The sequence below is a fragment of the Sorex fumeus genome, unplaced genomic scaffold, assembly GCF_029834395.1.
Source record: "Sorex fumeus unplaced genomic scaffold, SorFum_2.1 ptg000028l, whole genome shotgun sequence".
Lineage (NCBI taxonomy): Eukaryota > Metazoa > Chordata > Mammalia > Eulipotyphla > Soricidae > Sorex > Sorex fumeus.
The window spans coordinates 6,308,224-6,327,171 of NW_026606085.1; the positions used below are offsets into that span (position 1 = coordinate 6,308,224).

General features: G+C 48.5%; 1 protein-coding gene across 2 annotated transcripts in view; it reads left to right on the top strand.

The window, feature by feature from the left end:
* NTN1 (netrin 1) overlaps positions 1-18,650 on the top strand; it is a 234,051-nt gene extending 215,401 nt beyond the window's left edge. For both annotated transcript variants that reach the window (XM_056114920.1, XM_056114919.1), the window contains 2 exons: positions 3,165-3,239; positions 17,834-18,650. In XM_056114920.1, coding sequence (XP_055970895.1) covers positions 3,165-3,239; positions 17,834-18,162 — 404 coding nt within the window. In that variant the 3' untranslated portion in view covers positions 18,163-18,650. The remainder of the gene's footprint in view (positions 1-3,164; positions 3,240-17,833) is intronic.
* The last annotated feature ends 298 nt before the right edge of the window (positions 18,651-18,948 follow it).

The window sequence follows — 18,948 nt, forward strand, 5'->3', positions numbered from 1 at the left end:
TTTTCATGTTCCACCACCATCTGCCTTTAGTTACTAGAGATTGCTCCCAGATTCCGGCATTGGATCATCTATCAGTATAGTTTTTTGGCATGAGTGTGATTTTTTTTCATTTTTTCCTTTGTCTTTATAGTTCTTTTTGAATAAAACAAGTAGAGACAACTTGGGTGGCTGCCAAGTAGATGCCATATTGAAGGAGCCAAAGCTGCATTTTAAAGCTGTAGTTTGTTCATCTTCATCTTGATGCATTTTCCGTTGCTTTGTATATTTGATAAAAATAGAAAACACAGAAATAATTTCTTTATCCAGGGACCACTTGTTCAGTGACCTCAGTTCTCTGGAATACAACCAAAACAAAGAGTCTACAACCAGCCAGAAAACTGCCACAGTGTCCATGTTCTAAAGGTTATTCACTTTACCCAAAGGAGTACATTCAGTCTCTTTACTCCAAGACAGTTTATCCATGTTTTACATACAATTCTAACAGGCTTGGTTTTTCTGTTTTCCTAGATTTTAGCTAAATTATAATTGGCAGATCATAAGGGAATAAGGGACATTTTACACCAGCACACTGACCTGGCTTACAGAAAGTAGAGGTGCAGGACCCCCAGTCAAAAACATGAATGCCAATCCCAGTGCTCACTGTTTCCTGCACTTGAGTATATCTGCATGAACACTAGTTTGAGTCAATAACCGCTGATCTGGGCTTTTCTTCTTCGCTGCTGAGGCTTCTGTGTAAGACCACAGGGATACTATCCCATCTCTGTATATCCACCCAGGTATATTTGTTCAACAGTGGTGTTGCCCCTGATGGTACTTTATTATCACCAGGGGAGCTTAAAAAATCTGGCCATGTGGCAGCCTCTGAAACAATGAAATGAAAACCTCTTTGGTAGGAATCAGATATCAGAGTTTGTATTAAACTGCTTGGTGAATCTTCTGTGAGAAATGGGGCATTAGGAATCTAGATTCAGTTTTCTCTTAATATAAAATAGGGGTCATTGGCAGAGTCAAAGATCAGTGCCATGCCTCCCCAGTGTTGTGTTAGGGGCTGCCTTGACTGAGTTCTTGATCTGCATGAAGACACATATGATTTGTCAAGTAGTATTTGAAGCAGTTACCACCCTCTGATTAGACAGTAAGAGGACAGTAAGTGCCACTGTGGGATGCCAATGCACTTGATCTGTGTGTTTAGACTACCTTCACCTGGTTCTCCTCCATCTCTTGAGCTTGGTTAGGGTAGAATAAAACCTTTCTATATGGCCCCTTTCCTGTATCCCAGGAGATTCCCTCCCCCACTAACCAAACCATCCATCAGGAGGGTCTGCATTGTGGTTTTCAGTGCTTTAAGGAATCTTTAAGGTCAGACTTCTTTGTCAAGGTCATGAACGATCGGTTTGAGGCCCTCCATGTTCCCGGAGCGAAGAGATGCCATTGGGCTACACTAGCACGCGACAGGGACAAATGGAGACGTTACTGGCGCCCGCTCGAGCAAATCGACGACTAACGGGAAGTTAAGTGATTAAGTGATTAAGTGAAGGAATCTTAAAGAGACTAATAATCTATGGTCCTCTAGAAGCTGGTATTGAAGACAACAGTGAACTTCCAGGCTTAGGTCTCCTAGAACAGTAGGATGGAGCTGTTGTGAAATCTGAGGTTCAATTTATCCTGGGACTACAAAGGAGACAGCCACCTTAGATACCAGAAGCTGACTCTGGGGTCATGTCCTCTGAATAGTCCCTCAGAACTAAACTGTGAGCTCTGGGGCAGGCAACTATGGGAGGCCCAGCCTCCTGTCCTGGCTTTGCCCTGAGTTTCCATATACTCTAACTTCCACATTGACCTTGTTTTACCTCTCTGCAGTATGGGTCCTATGTGTATGCGTATTGGTGTATGTGTATGTATACTCACATGCACATGCATGCACAAGCCCTGTTTCCCTTCCACCCATCTGCTCTCTCTCATTGTGTTACTCACTGGCACACCCCCCCCCCCACGACCACTTCTACCAATCTATGCTAGCACTGCTCAGAGAAAAATATGGGCTTAATGCTGCTTGCATTTAAGGGAGGAGTAAACAGCTGGGGATATTTACTGCCAGTGTGACATGGCACAAACCAGTGTTCATCTGAGTATGGCATCTGAGACCCTAATTAAAGTGGACTAGCATCTCAGATGCACTGGATAGGTGGCCCAGTTTTCTTAACTGCAGAATAAGAATATATCCATCATCTACTTTGATGTGAGAACCCACACATCAAAAATGGTTGTGAAAGTTGGATGAGGTCCAGTGTTAAGAAGGCAGTCTGGAGTGGCTTTTTGAGGTTCTGGGGTGGCCTGTCATCTTGCTGAGTATCTCAAATGGAATTCAGAATAGAACTGCAGCTCTGTGTCCAAAGAGTGGAAATAACTGTCAGGGTGGGTATTTGCACGTGGTGGGTTAATCCAGGCCATCCTCAGGAGAATCAAGCCCCACAGCAAGCAGGTCTCAGAAACTTGCACATCCTTCACTTCTTGTGCATAGGCTGTGGGAAGCCCCATAGAGATACCCACATTGTGGATTCCTCACAGTGATATCCAGCGGCTACAGGCACAGCATCCATTCCTCTCAGCAGTAGGGCCCATTAGAACTGAACTCTTCTTCGTGGGGCATTTTATTTGCACACTCCAGTAGAGTGGACACCAAAGGGGTTTTCTTATGCTTCATGGGCTGCTAATTTCCTCTGTGACCTCTTTTGTTGGGGTCTGACCCCAGCCAGAGGCTCCACACCATGAAAGCCAGCGCCTGACACAGAACCAGAGTGAGGGTGACAATGAGGCCTCTATCAGCTTTAATCAGGCTCCAGTTGTGTCTTAAGAACAGGGGGAATTTGTGTGGTGCTCAGAAGCCCTGGGTGGCATAATAGAGGAGCCGCCAAGTCCCTCGCAGAGACCAGGAGGGCTGCAGGCAGCGGCTCAAGGATCTGTCAGGCCAGAGGGGGTGGATGGGGCATGTTTTGTCCCAGGGGCCTCTTTAGAAGGCCCAGCCTACCCTGAATGACTGCTGGTTTGTGTGGCCCATGGCTATCACAAGCCTCTGGGTATTGTGGGCCTCCTGTGCCTCCCTCCAGCCTATTTGTTGCGAGCCTAATTAGTTTTTTTGTCTGTGCTTTTCCCTCCCCTGGCAGATTGTGATTCCTACTGCAAGGCCTCCAAAGGGAAGCTGAAGATTAACATGAAAAAGTACTGCAAGAAGGATTACGGTGAGTGAGAGTTCCCTTGTCTGGTGGGGAGGGCAATATGTGGCCAGCAGGAAGCTGGCATTGGGGTGCAGGTGGCCTTGGGTGGGTAGTGGTCATGAAGTCTCTGTGTTGGATCCCATGCATAGGAATTTCCTACAGTGGCTGGCTCTCCCTCTCATCCTGCAGGAAGGTACCAGGACCAGAGAGACCTGCTTGAGGCTGGTATTCTCCACTGGCTTCTGGCCTTGGTGCTATGCTTGAGGGGCTGTGAGGCCACAATTCACTGTTTTTTATGTGTCATCTGTTCAGTGACATTCTACCGGAATCTCTTTGGTTTAAAGTGAGATTCTCCAGATATCAGAAAAAAGGAGGGGGAGGGGGAGGGGGCTTCATGGTATGTTGGAAATGCAGATTCTTTTTGTTGTTGTGGTTGAGATACATTTTTGTTTGTTTGTTTGCTTGTTTGTTTTACTGAATTGTTGTGAGATACAGAGTTCCAAAGCTGTTCATGGTCAGGTTTCAGTCATACAGTATTCCAACACCCGAACCAGTGTACATTTCCCACCACCAGTGTCCCCAATTTCCCTCCCACAACCCTCCCTGCTGTCTTTCTCTATGGCAGGCACTTTCTTTCTCTCTGTCCCTCTTTCTTGCTCTGTCTTTCTCCTTTTGGGCATATCCAAGAACAGTAGAAATAAAGGCCAGAGAATTGGTCCGCAGTTGGAAGCCTGCCTTGAGTGCTGGGGGAGAAGGCAGTTGGGATAGAGAAGGGACAGATTTGGCAGAAATGTAGATTATTGAAGTCTCCTGCATTTTCTTCACAGGAACCAACGTAGGGTTGGAGTATCTGTATGTGAAACAAGTCATTCTAGTGTACCCAAAGTTTGAAAACAGACAAAGGATTTCTGAGGGCCTTTTCCCAGGAGTTATAGAATTAGTGGTATGAGGTGCCACCTTCCAGGCACCTTCATTGGAATGAGGTTAACCCATCTTCTGACTCCTCCCCAGAAGCCTAGACATTCTCTGTCAGATCTTCTTTCCTGCCTTTTGTAAGCACTGACGTAGAATCTTCTGCACCAGTACTGGTTTGGTGGCTTTGTACCTGTGATCAACACTTACTGGAGTCCTGGGCTGACCAGATACTGTGTGATATGGCATAAAAATCTAACTGAGGCACTGAAGATGTGTGAGGCTAAGGAATCTTTTCAGAGCAGTAGAGCAAACAGAAGTTCTCAGAGGGTAGTTTCAGATATCTGTTGGCAGAACTTGGGAAGGCTGCAACAATGAGCCACTTGGCCAAGAGATAGACACAATCTGGACACAGATCAGAGCCCAGAACTCAGACACAGGTCTTTGCTCCTTGGACATTCCTCTTGATGCCAAGGCCTGGTTTAGCTGAAGCAGGCTCTGCTCTGTCTTCAGTTCCCATCTGCCCACTTCCCCATTCTAGCTGAGTATTGCCAATTTTAATAGCCATCCATTCTCTAACTTACTGACCCCCACAGCAAGTCCCGGGTCTCCCCTTTCTCTCCATTTTCCTAAGGATGTGTGAGTATGCTTTTCTTGTAGGACCTGAGTGAGTCTAATCACTTCTCTGGTTTTGAGTTTCTTTGTCTATTTCATGGAGGTGATACATCTACTAGGGTGTATGGAAGGACCAAGCCCAGGGCCAGAACTCTCATAAAATGGCTTCTGGGAATAAGCAGGCAGCTGTGTGGAGAGTGAGGAAGAGACAGATGAAAGAATTGGGGTAAGAAAGAAGGGTACCCTGAGCAGACCTCATTATCCAGATTTTGTGTCTTGGTCTTCCCTGACTCAATGAGTTCTAACAGTCCATCTAGGAAATCAGAACTTTTGAGGGTAATAACTTGGGCCTACTGTGTGATAAGGTTTTTATTAATTTTCTTTTCATTAAGGGGGATAGTCAAGACTTTCCAGTATAATGAAACAAGGAGGCCCAAGTGAATTTTGAGAACTTCTAAAAATTCTCATTATACTGCATGTGCCCTGGGGTTTTCTTTTCTGCCCTGTCCAATGGGCCCCATATCAGTCAAAGGACCTGTCGAAGGATCATTCAAGGGTCTCCTTGGCTCTGCCCCTGTTGTGAGTCTGCCAGTGGGCAACTGAGGGCATCTATCCTAGGACAAGGAGCATACAATCTCTGGATTTTCCTGTTCTCTACTCCCTGATCGTTCCCTTCAGCCTGTTTTTAACTCCTCATGGGTTACAAAAGTGGGACTAGTGTCAAATATGAGGCTCCAGTATACCTCAAGTTTCAGGTTGGTACACCCTGGTCCAGTCAATGAGGTAACTTGCCCCTCCTGTTCCTTCCATAGACATCAGGGCCCTATTGTCCAGTGGCCAAGGAGGGTGAAGAACAGTTGGTACTTCACTTCCCCCACACCAGTTCATGCCCCTAAACCATAGTCCAGGTGCACTGCCCAGTTGTCCATTGCCTCTGGTGCTGGGGGAGAAGGCAGTTGGGATAGAGAAGAGACCACTTTGGCAGAAATGTAGATTGCCGAAGTCTCCTCAACCTTCCAGGACTTCACAGGACCAATGTTGGGTTGGAGTATCTGTATGTGAAACAAGTCATTCTGTTGTACCCAGAATTTTTGCTGGCAGCAAGAGTGAAAGGGCAACAGAGGCAAGAGTAATAGGGTGACCCTCAGCTAGTGCTGAGATCTAAAGATGTTACACCATTAGTCTTAATCATTTGTAATGACTATTATTATTTGGGGATGATAACTGGTGGTGCTTGGGAGCTCCTCCCCGCTATGTGCTCAGGAGTCACTCCCTGAGGTCGTCAGCAGACTGTGTGGTGCAAACATGTGCTCATCCCATTGAACTGTCCCTTTTTCTGGCACCATCCATTTATGTCATATTAATATGCCCTTCAGATTGTTTTCCTGAGGCTGGGATTATCACCTCCCTCCCGTTTCCCAAACACTTTTGGGGGCTTTGTTCTCAGAAACTGTCCCTAGTTCTCTTGGGGTCATCTAAAAGTGGGGAAGCACCCCTAACCCAAGTCAGCATCTAGGTTTTATGTTCAAACAAGACAAAGAGGCTTCTGGAGAGGGTGTGGAAGACACCCCCAGCCAGGTCAGGGTACAGGGCATGGGGAAGGATTGTTATGGAAGCTGCAAGTCACACAGCTTTCACCCCATCCAGCAAGGGCAGCTACAGACTTTGCTCCAAGACTAGTGTCTGGTCAGGATCTGGGAACCTTATTTTTTGTCAGGATCCTGCCCCTGGGATGAAGTGTGAGTCAAGAATGTTCCACACATCACTGGAGGCATACATATGCCAGCACCAAAGGGGGTTGAGCAGAAAAGTCAAGAGGCTGGCTCAGAGGAACTGGGACTGCTCTGTTCCACAGAGTGGCAGGGCTAGGTACCACGCAGAGCAAGAAAGAATTTGGTAGGGGGAGAGTCTCCCATTCAAGCTCCATATATAGATTTTTTTAATCCAGAGAGGCCTCATGACAGGGACAGTGGCTTCTCCATCCCATCTGTAGGGAATGAAGTCATGGAACACAAATTCCTATCTGAGGTATAACTTTGGACAGCCTGGACTTTAGAGAGCCTCATCAGCCTGGACCTTGTTCTCTTATCACAGGGAGTTGTATTCAGGTGTATTTGATGTTCTTCTACATGAGATATGGATGTTATGAACCATACCACTCCAGGTTCCACCCTCCAAGCAACCCAACCATGGTCAGTGGTGTCATCAGTGTCTGTTCACTTCTGCCACCTCCATTGCCTTATAGAAGAATCTGGCTCACATTACAAATGCTGAAAAAAGCACTATGAAAAGTCTGTTGGATTGTTCAGAGGGCAGGTTTTGTAACTTTCAAGCATGCTACATATCCCTGACAACTTTTCAGGAAAATCTCTACCTGGGGAGACCCTTATTTTGTGCAGTTTTGAGTGTGAACATTTGTGAGTAAATATGTATGAGTGTGCATGTGACTGTGTTCAAAGTGTATGTATGTGAGACCTCTCCATGTATGTGTGATCTGTGTCTTATTGTGAGTGTACACACAAGCAAAAGTGTACATGCAATCACAATGAAGTGCTGGGTGACTCCAGGAGGCGAAAAGCATTTCTGCTAGTGTTGTCAGCCCTGCAGAGTGTTATCCAGATGCTCCAATCCAGAAACCATAGATTGAGTCACATGACCAATTAACATTTGTTGGACTATTTGACTGCAGCCTGGCAGAGGTTCAGGGCAGATTATAAAGGGGAGTGGGGAGATAGCATCTTGCAGCCTCCTTGGAAGACCTACACGGGATTTCCCTGCACCCCAGTTCTCTGCCAGAATTCCCTTACCAGTCCAGTCTGGCCCACAGTGCCAACTCCAATCAACACAGCCTTGGTTCTGCCTTCTTACCTCAACCTCCTTTCTCTTCATCTCCTTCTTTCTTTCTCCTTTGGAGGTTTCACAGTGGTCCTCACTTACCTCTTCAAGTTTGAAACTCTGCATCTGACACAGCTTCTGAGTATAGGCCCCACACACAGCCCTGTCTACATGCCAGCCACACACCACACACATACACACACACACACACACACACACACACACTTGCACACATACATGCAGAAAATCACATTAGTGCTCACATCCTAAAAAGTAGTGCCATCTCATGTGACACCCACTCCTGGCTGTCCGGCTCTGGGCTATGTTTCTTCTCTTGTGCTGACTACAGACTTACAGCTACGGAGGTAACTCAATATTACCTCATAGAGTGCATAAAAATGGATCTGGGTTTGGGTCTTTTCTAAGAAGGAATAAGGGCATGGCTTATTTCTGGAGTGAGCAAAAAAGGAGGGACAGGCAGTCTTCCTGGGTGAGGGAGCACAGAAGCCAGTGTTCACTGGGTAACGCAGGGTTTCCAGGCACGGAGAGTGTAAGTTTCAATAATAAAAGAAGAAAAGAGGTTGTGATGGGCCCACACATGTGAGGGATGCAGGACTAGAGCGTTCTGTGGCCTGGAGCCACCTCCCCAGGCTGGATGATGGGCGGCAGACCGGCGGAGGAACTGAGAATTAGAAAGCGGGCACCAGGGCTGGTTGGCAGTCGGTTTCTTTCTTTCTCCTCCCCGGCTTCATCCAATCTCTCCCTTTATGGCACAGTCATAGTCGTCATTTTGGCTGTAGCCCAAATCATCAGAGTTCCATCATCCTAGTCTTCTCGTTGACCTCAAAGTCCTCTCCTTTGTTATCTCTTCTCTGTCATCTCAACATCTCATCAACTCTAGTCCCCAGCATCTAGTCTTCATCTCCCTCTCAGCATCTCCTTCTCAGAGTCCAGTCCTAGAGTCTTGTTCCAGAGTAGTTCTGTTTTCCTTCCCCAATGTCTGTTCTGTTCTGTTCTGTTCTGTTCTGTTCTGTTCTGTTCTGTTCTGTTCTGTGTTCTGTTCTGTTCTGTTCTCTTCTGTTTTGCCCAAGGGTGGGATTCCATCCCAGTTGTATTGCTTTCTTCTTTCCTCAGCTAGTAATCCATTTAAACAGTCATAGTAAATTTACTTCTTATAATATTTATAGCATGAAATATTTGTATGAACACAGTAATAGATATATTAAGCTTAAAGTTTGGCTCTTCCTGGGAATATCTCGCTATATGTTCCAGACCACATTCCTCAGGCCAGTCTTTCCTCAATAAGGAAAGGGTCCTTATTCAGTTACCTCTTTTTGGATCATGACAGAGTTTGTTCATGACTGTGCTCTTAGCTTATAGTTAAGTATAATGTACTTGGCCTGGCCCATTTTGATGCTGGGATAGCTCACAGCTTGCCCTGGGTCCATCCAGTCCCTCATTGGGACCTTCCTCTTGGAGTGCAAGAAACTAAGAACAACTGAAGCTTAAGTCAAGTAAATATGGATTCCCAGGAGTAAATACCATTTTTGTATTTGGAGTCAATTAACTGTTACATAGCACAGCATCAACTGTCTTCCTGTGTCTATACAAAAAGGACATTGTTTAATACACCATACAAATGACATAAAGGAAAGAGAAAAATCAATATAGAATTATTAGTGTCTGATGGAATTGGGTGTGCCTCAGTTGCACTGTTGTGGGAGTGGCTCCATAAACTTTAAGCTCCCTGAAGGAGCAGCAAGGACAACCCAGTGTTATCCAGCAGGGGAGAAAAACCTTTAAGCAGAGAAATGAAAACAGACAAGGGACATGGAAGGGGAGGGATCCTGAAGAGTTGGGGTGGGGAGGAGTGAAGCAGGCAGAGAGGCTGAGGAAAAGCTGATTGGGTCCATGCAGCTACAATTTGGGTCCATGCAGAGATCACTCTGACCCATCAAGAACCAGTCCTGCTCATCTTGACACCAGGAATCCCTGGGGACCTGGGTGCTGCCAGCTCATTCTTTCTTTTTCCCTGGAATTTAATAGTGGGGAAGACAGTTCACATTTTGAAAGGTGAGATCATCTCACTTTTGCCAATACTTGGAAAAATTATTCATGCCCAGAAATATTTATTATTCACCCCTTTTGTTGAAAGACATCTTGGAACCATCAGATGGAAAATCAAGATGATTTGTCTAGAGTGTAGACAGTGCTTGTTTCAGAGGGCCAATCACAGGGGGACATTATTGCATTGGTAGGGAAGAGCTGCACATGTACTCTCAGAGACTGTGGACAGATAGAGGCCTGGGTACCTTGCTGGAATTAGGATTTACATTACTATAGCCCCATGTGACCTGGCACCTGTGGAATGGAGCAAGACTGAGAGAAGGAACTTCAAAGCTAGTAACTGATCTCTTTCCTGCTACACACTGAATCCTCACAACCCCATCAGGGAGGATTCATATCTGTTGATGAAAAGGTGGAACTTGGAGGGCTTTGGTGGCTCTTCTCCCCAGACCAGAGCGCAATCTGTGTCAGCACAGAGGGACACTAGTCCTTAGGAGGCACAAGGGATAACTTTTCTATGCCTTGGGAGAGGCCACAAAGACATCTCTGTGAGGAAGTCAGACATGATGGTGGACATGGTAGACACAGGGTTGTTGGTGGGGATATGGGATTAGCACAGCCTTCCTATCACCAAGCACAACCTTTAGTGGTGAGAGTTTATGGTGGATTAATTGGGAGCATGGATAAAGTTGGGGGAGGGTGGAAATGACTGTAGATTACCCAGGAGATGGTGGGTTGAGGAGCTGGCAGGGATGGCACATGGAGTCAAAGCCTTGCTCAGGTAGAAACCAGAGGATCTAGAGCAGTGGACAGAGTTTCAGAACTCTCTCCAGATCACTGGGGGATGTGGACCCCTCAGTGAGGACAAGCCCTCCCCATTCTCTGACAACTTATTTCTCTTGGTCAGTAGCCCCCAATCAGGAATGCCCTAGAGATGAGGCATCTGTATCTATAGTAAACTGTGATGTAGGGACTAGGGGGCAGATTCTGATGTTAGATAAGTCCTCTAGGGACTATTCCACCAAGAGGGGGCATCCTGGTGAGCTAGGTGACTGGCTCTCACCCCTTGAGTATTGTTTTCACTCCTGTGATGGTTTTCTGATCAGCTAGTAACACATGGTTTCAGAGGCTCACTGACCCCTTCTCAGGGTAGTTGAGATGGGGGATAGGTCATCGGTCTCCTGGGGATCCTTCTCTTTCCCAAGCCAAATATGTCCCTGCCTGGAGTATTAGCTCATATGAAAGCCAGATGTGGAGTTGAGTCCATGAGTTAGCCTCAAAGAATGTGGGAACCTCAGGGAGATCCAGGGAGTCCCCAATGTCACCTCAACAGATAAGGCCCTGGGAGGTGCCACACTAAAGGGGGGGTCTTCTGTTGGGGAGGGTGGATTAAGTACAGTGACTGCTTAACCCAACAGATGGGTTCAAGAGACTGGCCCTCCAACACTGACCCTCACAGCTCACTGAAGATCTGGGAGCAGAAGAGATGCCAGCCTTAGGGTTCTGGGCACTTCTGGGCCTCCTCTCAGTCTCTAGAGCTTCTTTGTGTTCTTTTCTATACTTAGCCTGATTTTTTCTATCCTCTGATGGAGCATAACCCCTTTTTTCCTTTAAAGTGACTATGACTTGGAACCCTCCAAGGTATGGGGGTATGGGTCTGGGTTCTAATTACCATTATATGGCGTAGGCCTTTTTTTAGGGATCCTTGGGTAGAAATTCTAAAATCTCTCTATCTCTCTGTCTTTCTGTCTGTCTCTGTCTCTGTCTCTGTCTCTGTCTCTGTCTCTCTCTCTCTCTCTCTCACACACACACACACACACACACACACACACACACGACAGACTTACAGCCTTCCTGTGGAGGGGCTTACTAAGAAACACAGTTGTGAACAGCCAGTTTGAGATGGTGCCTTCTATGAAGAGGGTAAAATGTGGTGGAGGCAGCCACAAGTATCCTGTGCCCTAAGCTCTCTTTGGAGGTTTTGGTGTGGGGTCCTGGAAAAACTTGGAGGGTGAAGAGACATTGGGAAGGCTGAGTCTCTCAATTTGCCCCCCTTTAGAGACTGGGACCCCATGGATGTTGAGGGTACCTGTCTCAGGTCTTGGTCTGCCTTCCTGACTTGGTGGTCTTCAGTGGAACAAGCACATAGGTCTCACTCTCACTGTCTTTCCTGAGGTGCAGTGTGAGTCAGTTTAGGTTTGGGAGATTGGAGAGGCAGAGCATCTCATGAAGCTGTGATGTCCAGGGATGAAGTCTTGGCCACCCTCCAAAGTGACATTGGCAGTAGAGAGCTGTGGGGGGTATCTATGTTTGGGGGGAGGGACATACACTGGGATCAGGTTGGTCAGGCTGTGGTCTCCTGACATGGTGAGGAGATAGCATGAGGCTTTCCTCTGGGAGGGTCTCTCTCCCTTGGTTCTTTCAGGAAATCCTGGGTCTCCCTGCTGTCTGAACCTTTTTGCAAAGTGCTATAGCAGCTTCCTAATCTCTCCTTGATTTCAAGCTTGGATGTAAGCAGGACAGGTTGACATATCCACCAGGAAGAGGGGGCTGATGGTCTCCCTTGGGTTTGGTTCTCTGCCTCCCATCTCCCCCAAAAATGAATTTTATGAAAGCAGCTGCAATTTTATGAAAGCCCAAAAGAAGTGACTTTTTCTTCAGGATTCCCTGGCAGACAGCTTAACTCCAGGCACCTACACCCTTTCCCCAGGCACAAAGCCTATCATGGGATCTGGAGTCAGAAACTGAGGCGGCCCTCAACTAGCTGATAGAGTGTGGTACCAATACTCCTTTAGCTGAAGGTGTAATAGGAAAAATTTGTCTAGTCCTAAGTGAATCTCTGCCTTATTCAAGTTCTGGAACAGTGCCTTAGAGGGCTGTGTGGCAACCCCAGGATTCCCAGGATTTCTCAGATGGTGACTGTGGTGGAGGGCTGGGAATGGCCTCTGAGCTTCTAGCCCTACACCCCAGTTAATGAAAACTGGGCTCAGACAGTTGTGATACCCATTCCTGGGTATGCCAGCCCTGCCAAGCTCCTACTTGTTTGCTCACTCTTCCCTTGGCAGCAGCCTAGCATCCTTGAGAAAATGACTTGACCCTGCTCTGCAGCTCCGTACCTTCACAGGGGCCAGGGGACCATGGGGTCAGAGATGAATTTTATTAAAGCAGCTGCAATTCCTGACATGATTTCTGTGAGGGGATATTTATAGGGCTACATGGCTTAATTGTTTGTGTTAGTATCCTCCTGACATTTGTTCTGCTAGTTATCTCTGAGGTGGATGGGTTCAACCTCTCAGCTGGATTGACCGAACAGAAAAGTGTTCCTGGGTCTAGGGAGGTCAGAGCCAACCACCAAAGTTTTTCTGGAGGGACCATTATGGGGAAGATCCTGGTTCCTGGCCCCTCCAGCAGTCCATAAACCCAGGAGGCATAAAGATTCTCCTGCAGAAATATCCCTGCATTCAGACTCTCTGGGAGTAGAAGAAAGCCCAGGCCCAACATGGTTTTATTTCCTCAGGCTGAGAAGCAGAGGAATAAGAAGCAAATGTGTCCCCAGTCTTTCTACCCCTGCCCCCAAGCAGGTTCTGAGAATCTGGTCCCAGTCAGGAACTTTAATCACAGCAGTATCTCCCCAACCTGCAAGTGGAGCCACTGTCCAGGGTAGAGGCAGTGGCAGGCCCAGAGCTCGTTCCAAGGGGAGGAGTCTGTATAATTAGGGATTCTGGACAAAGTATTGCCATGGAACAGCTAGTCCCTGTGTAGGAATCCAAGCACAGGCACTGCCTAGGTTGACTTCAATCACCAGATCACTTCCAAGATCAAAAACTGCAGCTTGAGGCTCTCATTAAGGGTGGCCAGCTGCCTGTTCCCAGGGAAGGACATGCAGCTGCTGGAATGTAGGAAACAGTGGCCAGGAGGGTCCACAGGACTGGCCATGATATCTAGACTGCCTGGAACCTACTTCCTAGCTTTCTACACTCAGTGACCAGCACCAGCTGGCACATCTATTCACGATGACTCTGGCCTCCCTTGGCCCTGGTCCCTTTCTGTCTCTGAGTCATGGGCAACTCTCCACAGTTTCAGGTTTCTGTCAGAATGGCAAGTGTGCACTAGAGCAGGGATATTGATTCTAAGGACTCTGCCCTGCTAGCTTAAAGAATCCCTGACACCTTCCTGTGAAGCCAGGAATTGGGGTAGGGTTTGGGTTGGGGGCAATTTTGCCTGATGGTTGGCTAACACAGGAAAGGAGAGGTATTGCATCGAGGGAACAGTTCAAGGCCCCCAAGGCTGGGAGACCTCCCCTTGCTCTGCCACCCTCTAGATCTGCTCCATCTGAAGCTTGCTGGAGACCCACGGGTGTAACAGTTCAATTGGGCGAGGCCTGTGTCACCCATCCACCCTTGTGCTGCATGAGGCCAGTGCCACTATTGTGCCTCTTGAGCCCTCAATTTTTCTTTCTTTCTTTTTTTAAATTTTATTGAATCACCGTGAGATAATTACAAGCTTTCATGTTTGGGTTACAATCACACAATGATTAAACATCCATCCCTCCACCAGTGCACATTCCCCACCACCAATATCCCTGGTATATCCCCCCTTTCCCACCCTCCCCCTGCCTCCATGGCAGACAATATTCTCCATACTCTCTCTCTCTCTACTCTTGGAGCCCTCAATTTTTCATAGTGGAGACCTGAGGTAGGGCTGCTTGTCACCGAAACAGGCTGAAGAAGCAGTGGCTGGGGGCCAGTGGGTCTATGCTCTCAGCATCTCTCTGGAAGCTTCCTGCCTTTGTGTTAGCAACCGTTAGTCTGGCTTGTGCTGGAACCTTCTTCATCCAGGGCTTTTCGGGGCTCTCAGCCTACCCTTCCCTCATCTGATCCTACGGTCTCCCTTTTTGAGGTTTCTTTCCCTTTTCTGAAAACTGCTTGGGGGATCCTTGCCTACGCCCACATTCCAGCCTGGTGAGGTCAGTTTAAGACATCAGTGTAAGGGAGCTGGGGGCTCAGGTTCCTAAAGCTTGGAATGAATGTCCTGTGGTGTTCAGGGCCTGTTGTGATCTGCTCAGATGTGCAGAATTGCCCACAGTCACTGTGTCTAGCCCCTGACTGGATGATGCCCAGGCCCCCAGGAACCCCAGTTATTCCTGTCTGCCAGCAGGGCCCTCCAAAGTGGTAGTGGGCATGGAACATGCTGTGTGAGTGTGCTCTGAGCATACCAAGCAGATCTGTCGAAGGTCGCCATTTCAGTGTCTGTGAATATTTTCAGCTGTTGAGGACTTGGCCCATGTGCTCATGTGCAGTTTATACTTAGTGGGCTGTGTAATATGCAGAGGCATTGCCAAGAGCAGCAGAAATGTGAATTTTTTTCCAGCATTATCACATGATCACATTCTACCACCACCACTCTCTTTGCCCCTGCCCCAGACTTATGACTTATGCTGTCCCATGTAGGGGCCCATGAAACAGTCAGGAGTGGCTGGGGTGGAAGGAGGACAAGGTCAGTGCTTTCTTTCTTTTTTCTTTTGTTTTTGGATCAAACCTGGCAATGCTCAGGGCTCTGTTCCTGGCTCTGCACTCAGGCATCACTCCTGGTGGTGCTCAGGTGACATATGGGATGCTGGGAATTGAAGCAGCATGCAAGCAAATGCCCTATCCACTAAACTATCACTACAGTCCCCAGGCCAGTGCTTTCTGAACAAGACTCCTGAATTCTCCAGGGAAGCAAAGTATAGAGGAAGCCATCTCTCTAGGTTGTGTCCTCAGAGTTAAGCAGAACTATTCTAGGGCGGGGGATGGTGGCTGAGGGGCTATTTTGGGTGTTCTATCTGCTGGGTGATCCAGAGCATTCATTGAGTAGATAGAGCGTTCACTCCAGGAGTAAGAGGCACCTTTAGGGACCTGGAGGGCCAGCTCAAGGTCTGCTATTGTTTCACAGGGCTCCTCAGCAACCTTGGGAAAAGTTTCACCAAGCCTTCACTTACCCGCCCTGAGAGGAACCTGATCCTAAGTCCCTCAATCCATTGTTAGGATGGGGGGAAGCAAAACAGGAAGCCATAAATAATAAAAATGTATTTTCTCACAGGTTTAGATATTGGAAGTTTGACCATAGGGTTAGCAAGGCCGGTTTCCTGAGGCCTCTCCTTGGTTTACAGATGGATATTATTTGTATGTGTACCCGTCAGTGTCCTAATGCCCTTCTTAGCAATACTGGATTAGAGGCACCCCCAGTGACCGCATCTTAATCACCCCTTTAAAGATCCTATCTCCAAATACTGTCATGTCCTGTGATACTGGGGGATAGGACTTTAACATATGGATTTGGGGTGTGGGAAGACCCAGTTCTGCTCATAGCTAAGCCCATAGATGCTGAATGCCTGGGATCAATGCCGCTTTCTCCAGGGGCCTCCGTCAGAGGGAACTTCCACTGTAACCTTGCCAAACCACCTTGTCTGCTCCAGCAGAGAGGGGGCTCTGAGAGGGCATAGTGTGGCTGGCCTAGGACTATGCAGTCTTATGCTGGCAAACAGTGGATATAGAGGGAGGCTCATTGTGTTTTCAGTCTGTCCTGACAAGAGGAAACTGGGGCTCTGAGGGGTGTCAGGGATGGCTCTCCTGTTGCTGAGCTGAGTAGCACTCAGTTGCCAAGTTGACCTCAAGCTGCACAGTCAAACACACATGGCCCAGCCTCTTCGCCTGGCTTGAGGGCCACCCTCAGAGTTCACACTCTGTATTAAGTCTCTTAGCAACGAAAACATGGAAACTGTTTCCATGGCAGCCATTCTTGGAGCCCTCAGATGGAAGTGCAAAGTTCAAGATGCCCAAGAACAACTGAAATGAAAATACAGAAAATCTGCCACTTTTCTTACTCCAGAAACATGAGTGGAATGGTGTCTGGCTTGGACTCACCACTCTGGGCCAAGTTTAGGCATGGGTGGAGAGCAGGGTGACCCTGGGAAGGAAGATGGCATTGTGCCCCCCACCTACACAACCCCCCAGAAACTTTGAGAAATCAGCCAACATGAAAACCAGGCCATGCTGAGTAGAAGGTGAAGCATACGCTACATGTTCTGCCCATGTGACCTCATGGCTGCTGGAGCCACTGAGGTCTTCTGTCATCTGGAGAGCTGGGCTGCTGCTTCTTTCTTAATATGGAGCAAGTCCACTCAGCCACCAGAAGGATTGAGTATAAGAATAAAGGAAATCATGGTGGACTCAGCAAGGGGAAGATGCCTGTTTCCTGTGAATAAGGGTTAGAACAGCAGATACTACTGTCTCTGGTCTGGGACAGCCTGTGGAGCAGTTCCTGTGTAGGCCTTGTGGAGCTACTGGTAACTGTTGATGCACCAGCCAAAGGGTTTTGCAGTCAGCAGAGAGGAGAATCAGTGCACATATTAAAGGTGCTGAAAGGTCACACAGTAAGGAAGACTCTGACTTTGTTCAGTCTAGTACATACATTGTTCAATTCCCTACATATATTTTTGAAAAGATGTTCCCCTATTTTAATATTCAACAGAAATAACATTTGTTAACATTAAGTGGGAAGTGATTCACAAAAGTGTTAGAAGCACCAAGGAACTTGTGGAAAAATGCATATTTTGGGCCCCACCCAGAACTGTTGAATCAGAAACACCAAAACAACTCTGAGAATTTTGACAAGCCCTTCAGGGGTTTCAGATCCTGTGCAAGTTTGAGAACCTGGCACTAGGGGGAAATGCTAGGAGAGGATTGGGAAGACCAGGTGGATTTGAGAATGCCATGACGGAAGGAGGGCTAGGAAACCCTGAGCGCCCATCACTCTTTTCTAGTATGAGCAAAGACTGTATGTCTGGAAGTGTCGGGAGGCTTGGCGCTAGATGACAGGGACCTGTAGTAGCTCCACACCCCAATTTCTCAGCCTCTGAGGACCAGCCATTCTGGGCAGATGGAGCAGTGGCCTCCTCTTGTCTTCCTAGACCTTTTTGGAAGGCCTTCGCAGTCCTGGGCCTTAGGGAACAATGACCCTGACTCTGTGCGTGGCAGTTTGGGCTTCCGATCAGCGTTGCCACCACCCTCTCATTTCTCTTCCTGGCTTTGGGGCCCTTTCAACTTTTCCTTCAAATACACTGGGGGCCCTCCCAAGTATAGAGGGAGGATTCATCTGGCCAGCAGAACTGGCAGCTAACGGGCCCTTCTGTCCGTGCTCTCTTGCAGCCGTCCAGATCCACATCCTGAAGGCAGACAAGGCGGGGGATTGGTGGAAGTTCACGGTGAACATCATCTCTGTGTACAAGCAGGGCACAAGCCGCATCCGCCGTGGCGATCAGAGCCTTTGGATTCGCTCACGGGACATCGCCTGCAAGTGCCCCAAAATCAAGCCCCTAAAGAAGTACCTGTTGCTGGGCAACGCAGAGGACTCACCGGACCAGAGCGGCATCGTGGCTGATAAGAGCAGCCTGGTGATCCAGTGGCGGGACACATGGGCACGGCGACTGCGCAAGTTCCAGCAGCGCGAGAAGAAGGGCAAGTGCAAAAAGGCCTAGCGCGCAGGCCTCGGCGCCAGCGGCGGGGCAGGCGGGGCAGGGGGCGGGGCCGCAGGCAGCCTGGCAGCCCCACCCCGGCCCCACCCTGTTTGTCCCTGGCTGCGGAGCTGCCGGCCAGGCCCTGGAGAAAAGAGAATTTAGCTACCTCACGGGCTCCCTCCAGAGCAGAGTCGCGCTTCCGCTTCCAGAGGACCAGGAGAGGGGGGCTTGGGGGGTGTCACTGTGGAGGGGGGCGGGGCACTGACCCGCCCCTCTCCTACCCCCGCCCTGGTTAGTGGCTGGTGATGGTGTAGGAGACGTGAGGAGAACTGTGAATTCTCGGGGAATGGGGACTGATGGAGTCTGGCCAAACCACCACCCACAATATACAAGACTAAAAGTTCCCACCTTTTCCCTGGCCTTTCTTTGGGAATTCCCACAGGACCCCTGGCTGTGACAACTAGGGCCCCTTCTGAAGGCACCTGGCAGGCGTTTTGGGGAGAGAAAAAGTCTTTCTCATGCAGCCTGTGGTCCCTACTGCCACCTGCTGACCTGGGCCTCCTGGGTGGGGTCGTGGGTCGGTGATTATAGTCTCTGGATCCAGAGGGGAGAGGAAGCCCCTGTTGGTGCCTCTCCCCGCCCAGCTGGGGATTGAGATGGGCCCAGGACTTTGCCCTTTGCCAGAGGGCAGTGGGCCCAAGAACACCCCTGAGAAGCCCAAGCCGGGTGGTCACTGCCTCATGCTGGAGCTGCCTGCCGGAGGAGGCATTTCGAAGGCAAAAACCTCCCAGTTTCCTTTCTGGAAAC